At 42.1% G+C, this 8,956-nt stretch overlaps 1 protein-coding gene across 1 annotated transcript; it reads left to right on the forward strand.

Annotated features, from left to right (window-relative positions):
- The first annotated feature begins 774 nt into the window (after nt 1-774).
- LOC120906222 lies at nt 775-2,103 on the forward strand. The gene is made up of 2 exons (XM_040317737.1): nt 775-882; nt 1,375-2,103. The coding sequence occupies exons 1-2, from the start codon at nt 775-777 to the stop codon at nt 2,101-2,103; spliced, it is 837 nt and encodes a 278-aa protein (XP_040173671.1).
- The last annotated feature ends 6,853 nt before the right edge of the window (nt 2,104-8,956 follow it).

Below are 8,956 nucleotides of genomic sequence, written 5' to 3' on the forward strand. Positions count from 1 at the left end.
AGTGCAGAGCAGCCTAACCTCAACGTAAAAAACGTGCGCTTCCTTCAACTCCAGGAAAAGGCTTTAGAAAACATCTATAGTGAGTGCAACGAAATACAGAACCAAATCTACGAGTTAACGCTGCACGACGACCAAGACAAAGAGCAGAATGACAAATACATCGAATTTGAGACAAGTTTCAATGACGTTTCGTTGAAACTGACCGCGTGTTTCGATGCCGCAACGAAAGTTGAAGTAGCCGTTCCACCTGCTCTCCCACTGACCCAGCAGCAGGCTCAGCCCTACCTCCCTCCGTTGCAAGTGCCCCTACCGACATTTGATGGGTCATACGAAAAATGGTATCCGTTCAAGGCGATGTTCACCACGGTGATGAACCGATACTAGCAAGAACCGGCCCTGAAGCTTTTTCATTTGCGAAACTGCCTTGTCGGAAAAGCGGCTGGTATCATCGACGATGAGCTGGTAAACAACAACGACTACGAAGCTGCCTGGAAGGTTCTCACTCAGCGGTATGAAGACACAAGAGTGGTTGTGGATAAGCACGATGAAAACCTTTTCAGCTAACCCAAGATTAACCAGGACAATGCTTCGAGCCTTCGTAAAGTGATTGACACCTGCACTAAAAACGTTGAGGCGTTGAAGAATCAGAACCTTCCGGTAGGTGGTCTCGGTGAGCAAATGTTGGTCAATCTTATAGCTGGTAAATTAGACAAGAAGTTGCGAGTGGGTTGGGAGACGAAACAAAGGAAGAACTTTCTTTCTTCCTACGCCGCTATGATGGAGTTTTTGGAGGAGCAGTGTCGAATTTCTGAGAAGCTCGATACCAGCGTGAAAACATCGACGGAAAGTACGAAGCCGAAAACAGTGGCAAGGAGCCTGGAAGTGAGTGAACCTAAACCGTTAGAGAAGTGTTCAGTATGCAGTGCTGCTCATGAACTCCGAGCTTGTGAACTTTTCAGGGCTAAAGGTGTTAAGGAAAGGTTCGAGATTGCAAAACGGTGCGGTGTTTGCTTCAATTGTCTCTCCAACGGCCATCAATTGCGAGCATGTTTATCCAGTTCTTGCCGTCGTTGCGGTAAGAAACATCATAGCTTACTCCATGAAGATTCCCCAAGTCAGGTTGCAACTAACGTAGATCAAACGACATCTAGTGAATCAGTGATAGAAGAATCCTAAACAGCCAACGTACAAGCTGAAACACCGACAACCCTGTGCGCGAGTGACGTGGAACCGGAGAAGCAGACCGTCCTTTCAACTGCCATTGTTTTAGTGGATGGTTTGTGCGATTATCCCTACCCTTGTAGAGTGGTATTAGACTCTGCTTTGCAGATGAACTTTGTCACCGAGCGATTTGGAAACCTTCTCTCCCTTAAGACAAAACCCGCTGAAGTCGCAGTCAGTGGTCTGAACGGCAATAGAACTCGTCTTTGCCGTAAACTGCGCACGACGATCAGGTCTCGTGCCAGTGACTTTACAGCTGAGTTTGACTTCCTAGTGACACCACGAATCACTGGGGAACTTCCGACGAAGTCTTTCGACATATCACAGTGGCCCATCTCGAGCGAACAGGTGCTGGCTGACCCTACCTTCAACAGAAGAGGACCTGTCGATATGCTGATTGGCGCTGGAAGTTTTTGGAACCTGATGCTTGACGGCCGATGTGAACTTGGCCCGAACCGACCTACGCTGCGATACACAAAGCTGGGTTGGATCGCTGGAGGTGTGATCGCGAGCGACACGACGGTCGTTGCGCGTACACTTTGCCAAACTGCTGACGATGAGCCGCTCATCGAACTGCTGAGGAACTTCTACAAGGTAGAATCCTGCGACGAGCTCCGCCCTTCCCCGAAGGCGGATGACGAAGCGTGCCTGGAACACTTCCGGCGCACACACGAGCGAACTGAGGAGGGACGGTATCTAGTACGACATCCGTTCAACGAACGTAAACGCGAGCTTGGCGGCTCGCGAGACACAGTACTGCGACGTTTTCTGGCTTTGGAGCGAAAAATTGACAAGCAGCCGGACTTAAAGGAGCAATTCGGTGTCCTGCGCCGGTGTTTGTGGTTCGAAGCATCATACCCATTGCACGGGTTTGTCCCGTGATTCTACTCGTGAGCTTGGGCGGAATAATCAATTGTTGTGGTTGTGCAAAAATTGTAACGAGTTTCGCAATGGCACAAACTCACTTCTCACAAGTGAGATAGCAGCCCTACTCGAGTTGGTGAAAGCAGATATTCTCACCACGATTGACTCATCTCTCTCTTCTCTTAGATCGGCTATCAAGAGCGATTTGCTTCCTGAGATCCTCGCTCTCGCTGATAAGCTAACAACCATATTAGCTAAGCCGTCTGTTTCTCACGCATCGCGAACGCACACGTCCACTAATGCATCGTCACTCAACGCCACTAATACCAGAACGACTAAAACAGCATCCACTCGCCGTACATTTACCATCTCAATGGAGCTCACTGCAGATATCCAACAAGCAGCTAACGATACCAACACTGTGGAAGCTTCTGATAGCTGCAACCACTACAATCATCGTACTAAGGTGACTAGTGATGTTAGTGCTGGGCACTGCCGAACAAATAAAAAATCATCTTCTGATCCTGTTTTGAACCATGATACCACGAACACTGGCATAGCAGAGAAAGTATGGTTATACTTCACGAACATCAAATCGCATGTCTCCGCTGATGATATGCGTGTGTGGCTTAAAGCTGTGCTGCCAACCGACAACATAGATGATTATCGTCTCACGAAAAAGGGTGCGAACCTTGATTTTATGTCCTTTATATCGTTTAAAATGAGTATTCCTAAATCACTTAAGGATATGGCGCTTCAATCTACTATTTGGCCAGTTTCACTTACTGTTCGTGAGTTTGTTGATCGTGGCCTACCAAAGCTACGTATACATGAAAGGGCCCGATTTGACCCTTCTGTGCTTACTTCGCATCGTTCAAGCAGTGCAAATTGCTCTTCAGCTGCGCCAAAAAGCACCGCTCATCCGGATCATTTTTTGGATCATCGATCGCCATCCCCACAGCGCGGGAATCAATCGCTATCCCAGATGACCGAGATCCTAGAGGCTATCCAACCGGAGTTTCCTCCCACACCCCCTCAGTTATCACCGGGGGTGGGGCCTCAATCACAGAACAATCTCAGCAACACGAACCGCTCACCACAGATCAGCCCGTTTGCCAAACGGATAGCTCACAATTAATAGACCCCTTCGTGATCTATTACCAAAATGTTCGAGGCCTTCGCACCAAATATAATGAATTGCGCCTTTCTGCGAATGAATCAGGGTTTGAAATGCTTGCCCTTACTAAAACCTGGTTAAATGAATCGATTCCATCCAACATGGTCCTTGATAGTGATGCCTACAACATATACCGCTGCGATCGCAGCAGGTTAAACAATGAACGATCGCGTGGGGGTGGTGTGCTGGTTGCATGTTCCAGTCGTTATCCGTCTGTGGCACTTAACATGAATCAACCTACGCTTGAAGCTTTATGTATTCGTGTTTCTTTTCCTAAGTTTCGTCTTTATGTGGGGATTGTTTATGTGCCACCGTATTTGAGCAACGACCACAACTATTTCGAATCCCTTTCTGCTTTCATCAGCGATGCATACATGCATATGAAACTGAATGATTATCTTATCCTTCTTGGCGACTTCAATCAACCGGCGTTAGGGTGGTCGCCTGCAGCTGCAGTAAGGTCAGATTCATCTTTACCTATGAGACATTATGTGCCACATATCGCTTTGAATTCATCCAGTTCCTGCTTTTTGGATGTGTTAAATTTGCATGAACTCTATCAGCTGAACGGGGTGCATAACCATTCAAATCATTATCTGGACCTGGTGCTCTCTAACTCTGCTGTTCCTGCTTGTTCTTCTGTGTATCCTGCTTCGTCACTGCTCCTGCCCCAGGATGTCCATCATCCTGCTCTGGAAATTGCGTTACCGTCTTCTTTATTTAGGGCTAGTAGGGTTAGGAATGAATTGCCTTCTGCTCCTAATTCATTGAGTGTTCGTTATAATTTTCGTCTTACAGACTATCGTAAACTTAATGCTATTCTATCTCGTGCCGACTGGTCTTTTTTTATCAATGTACATCGATCGACGAGGCTGTTCTATCGTTTAATGCTTTGTTATCCTCTGCACTCCTTTCATGTACACCTATTTTTCGATCCCCTCCTAATCCTTCCTGGTCCAATCGTACTCTTCGCAACCTCAAAAAGGATCGTATGAAATTTCTTAGCAGATATCGTCTGAACCGATCTGCCTACAACTTTCGTTTATTTAAGTACGCTGCCTCTGCGCATCGATTGTACAACAGGGCTCGTTTTGAGGCCTATTCGAGTAGACTGCAATCGCGTTTCCATTCTGATCCAGCATCCTTCTGGCGATTTGTTAGGGTACGAAGAGGGTGCAATACGTTACCTAATGAAATGGTACTTGATTCTCTAACTGCTTCTACTCCTGTTGAGATTTGTGAACTCTTCTCTGCCCATTTTTCCCAAATGTTTGAGCCACCGGTTAGTGACCCTAAACTTATCGAGGGTGGGCTACTCTACACGCCAGAGAACTTAATTAATCGCTCTGATATTTCAGTTAGCTCTGAAACAGTTGTACAGGTGTTATTTGAGTTAAAACGTTCTTTCACTCCTGGTCCAGATGGCATTCCTGCCTCAGTTTTAATAAACTGTAAGGACGTGCTTGCTCCACACCTTGCTAAAATTTTCAACCTTTCACTTTCTCTCGGGGTCTTTCCTGCTCTTTGGAAATCCTGTTGGCTTTTTCCGGTACACAAAAAGGGATGCCGTAGCATTGTCTCTAATTATCGTGGGATAACTCAAACATGTGCCACAGCCAAAACTTTTGAGCTATGTATCTTTCCAACCATACTTCATAGTTGTAGTTCCGCTATTAGCCCTAAACAGCATGGGTTTATGCCTGGTAGGTCTACTTCAACTAATCTCATGTCTTTTGTTACCAATATTTTAAGATCTTTTGAGGCAGGTACCCAACTTGATGCAATATACACTGACTTTCATGCTGCATTTGATAGTTTGCCCCACTCTTTACTATTAGCTAAACTATCTAAACTTGGTTTTGGTGATGGCATTATTAGCTGACTGTCCTCATACTTAAGTAATCGATCTTGCAGGGTTAAAATCGGGTCGTACTTATCTGAGGAGTTTTTTTGTACGTCAGGTGTCCCTCAGGGTTGTGTGCTAAGTTCACTTCTGTTTTCTTTGTTCATCAATGATGTCTGTAATGTTTTACCTCCTGATGGTCATCTCCTTTATGCGGATGATATCAAAATCTTTTTAAGTGTGTCTTCTTCTTCTGATTGTATGAGTCTTCAGCATTACCTTAATGCATTTGTTCATTGGTGTTCATCCAATTTACTTTGCCTGTGTCCCGAAAAATGTTCTGTTATTTCTTTCTCTCACTCTCTTTCTCCTATTTTATTTAACTATACTCTCTCTAACTCGTCTCTCTCTCGTGTTATGTCCATCCGTGACCTTGGTATTATACTCGACAGTCGTCTTAACTTTAAACTGCAGCTTGATGAGGTTCTACTAAAAGCTAATCGACCTCTTGGGTTTATTTTACGTTTTACCTCTATTTTTAGAGATCAAAGCTTCTTAAGAAACCTTTATTGTGGTCTGGTAAGGCCTCTTCTTGAATATGCTAGTATCATCTGGAATCCTCCTACTATTGATGGCTGTTCGAGAATTGAAAGCATTCAGCGCCTCTTTACCAGGTTTGCTTTTCGTCGTTTGTTCGGTGCTGCCTCACTACCTCCCTATGAAACGCGATTGCAGTTATTCAATCTTCACTCTTTAAGCTTCTCGTTATGTTATATATTATAGCACTATTGATGGCTGTTCGAGAATTGAAAGCATTCAGCGCCTTTTTACCAGGGTTGCTTTTCGTCGTTTGTTCGGTGCTGCCTCACTACCTCCCTATGAAACGCGATTGCAGTTATTCAATCTTCACTCTTTAAGCTTCCGCCGCCAAGTGTCTCAGGCATGTTTTATTGGTGGCTTATTACTTTCTGATACTGATGCTCCTGATTTACTCTCGTCCATCTCGTTGTACGTTCCCTCTCGTTCCCTTCGTCCACGTGATCCTCTGTCAATTGAAACACGTCATACTCTTTATACTTTCACTGATCCTATTCTATCCTGTTTCAGGTTGTTTAACCACTTTTACTATCTCTTTGATTTCGACTACTCTCTCAACTCTTTCCGTAACCGTATTTTTTCTTCTAATTCGCTTTAATTATTCTTCTAAGTTTCATTAAGTTTTGATAGTCTCTACGCTCTACCTATGTTTTTTTTCTTTAATTTTTTTGCTAGGTCTAGACTAGTTTAGTTGGGCTTAGTTTTTCATGAATTATTTTGTTTATTTGTTAGGGTTTATTTAGTTTTAAGTCTGCCTTATTTAGCCTTGATGGCGGATATTGTATTAATAAATGAAATGAAATGAAATGAAATGAAATATTCGCGGTTCATCCGAGAATATGAGGATCTCGGACACATGCGCGGGATTGTGGAAACACCGAATGACGACCCAGGATCGGTGTTTTATCTAGTTAGAGTTGACTGTTGTGTTAGAGACACAACACTACCAATGCAGAATAGATTACTATCTTTGACATAAAAAGAAACATTCGACAAGGAAGAAATGGAGACTTGGGGTCGATTTCCGGCAGTTAAACAAGAAACTCTTACCCGATAAATTCCCAATGCCCCCAATTGATACAATACTAGACCAATTAGGACGTGCTAAATTTTTCACCACACTTGATCTTATGTCTGATTTTCACCAGATTTCGCTGACAGAAAATTCATAAAAATACACCTGCTTTTTCTACACCAGATGGCCACTACCATTTTAAAAGGCTACCATTTAACTTAACATATCCCCTAACAGCTTCCAAAGAATGATGGCCATGTCTGGGCTTCCCCCAAAATGCGCGTTCGTTTTTGTAGACGACATAGCTGTCATTGGATTTTCGGAGAACCAACACTTTAAAAATTCACGACAAGTATTTGAAAAACTAAGACAATACAATTTGAAATTGAACCCAGAAAAAAGCCATTTTTTCAAAAAAGAGGTTTCATACGTAGGGCACAAAATTACCGATAAAGGAATTTTGCCTGACGACACTTAGTACGACAGCTCAAGAAAGTACCCGGTATCCACAAATGCGGATGAAGTTAGGAGATTTGTTGCTTTCTGCAATTATTATAGGAAGTTTGTGCCAAATTTCTCGAGAAAAGCACAACCACTTAATACTGTGCAAAAAAGTAACTTTTGAATGGACCCGGAATGCCCAGCGGCATTTGAATACCTAAAGAACGCATTGATAAATCCTAAAATATTGCAGTATCCTGATTTCGAGAAGGAGTTTATATTAACAACCGATGCGTCAACAACAGCTTGCGGAGCAGTATTATTGCAAACACACAATGGTACTGAACTTTCAATCGCTTTCGCAAGTCGGACCTTCACAAAGAGAGAAAGCAATAAGCCAATCATAAAGAAAGAATTACTAGCAATTCATTGGGCAATAGAACACTTCAGACCGTATCTTTTCGGCACAAGGTTTAGAGTAAAAACGGACCATAGACCTCTGGTATATTTGTTTTGAATGAAAACCCCTTCTTCCGAATTGACTAGAATCCGTCTAGATCCGTCTTGAAGAATTCGACTTTATAATCGAACATGTGAAAGGAGAACAGAATGTAGTGGCGGACGCTCTATCCCGTATCAACATCACGTCGGATGACATTAAAAACATCAACGTGTTGACAAGATCAATGGTATCTCCTAAAATGTATCACTCTCTTTCATTCGAGGAAATCGAGGACGTGCCAAAACTACAAATAGAGGTGAAGGAAAACGAAAACACTATTGAACGATCAGGAAAGGTTTTAAACAAAAATAAAACTAAAGTTCTCCTATTAGTAAGAGACTTTTACCTCAAGGGCGATATAGGGAAGGAAGAGGCTTTATTAGTGAAGGACTTCTATAAAAGAAAGGAAAGCTCTGCATTAGTGTAATTTTCACGGATACCAGAGCGAAAAGCCAAGGCGGCCAAATTAAAAAATTTCGCTTTATTCAATAAAGACAAGCTATTTGAAAAAATCAGCGTAGAAGATGCCAAGAAAATTGCCAACGAAAGCCTAATAAATCTCAAAATAACAATCTATGAGAGTCGAAAAGAGATAACAAATAAGGAAGAAATATTGAATATACTCAAAAATAATCATGAAACACCTACGGGAGGTCATCTAGGACAAACTAGGATGTTTAAAAAGATTAGAAGAGAATTTAAACTGAATAATATGAAAAAATCATAAAAGAATACGTAAACAATTGTAAACTTTAAAAACTAAACAAATACCAACAAGAAACGATTGAAAATTTTGTAAAAACAGATACACCATACCAACCATTTCAAACTATATCTATAGACACAGTAGGACCATTTCCAAAGACATACAAAGGGAATAGATACGCAGTAACAATACAATATAATTTCACAAAACACATAACCATAATCGCGATACCAAATACAGAAGCCAGCACGATTGCTAGAGCTATAATAGAACAGTTTATGCTAATATATGGAACAAATGTATCACAAATAAGAACAGATATGGGTACATAGTATAAAAATGATGTATTTAATAATATAACAGATATACTTAAAATAGAACATAAATTTTTTACGGCTTACCATCCTCAAACTATAGGAGCGCTAGATTTTAACCACAAATGCCTTAACGAATATCATAGGAGCTACACTAATGAACATAAAGATAACTGGGATGAATGGATTAGCTATTACACATTCTCATATAACACTACGCCATATCTAGAGCATCGATACACTCCATTTGAGTTAGTTTCTGCAAGAAGAGAGAAA

This window comes from Anopheles arabiensis, chromosome X (assembly GCF_016920715.1).
Source record: "Anopheles arabiensis isolate DONGOLA chromosome X, AaraD3, whole genome shotgun sequence".
Lineage (NCBI taxonomy): Eukaryota > Metazoa > Arthropoda > Insecta > Diptera > Culicidae > Anopheles > Anopheles arabiensis.

Coding starts and splice junctions, on each gene's coding strand:
- LOC120906222 (XM_040317737.1), top strand. CDS start 775: ATGATGGAGTTTTTGGAGGAGCAGTGTCGAATTTCTGAGAAGCTCGAT. Junction 883..1,374: donor CAGTGGCAAGGAGCCTGGAA/GTGAGTGAACCT, acceptor CTCTCCCTTAAG/ACAAAACCCGCTGAAGTCGC.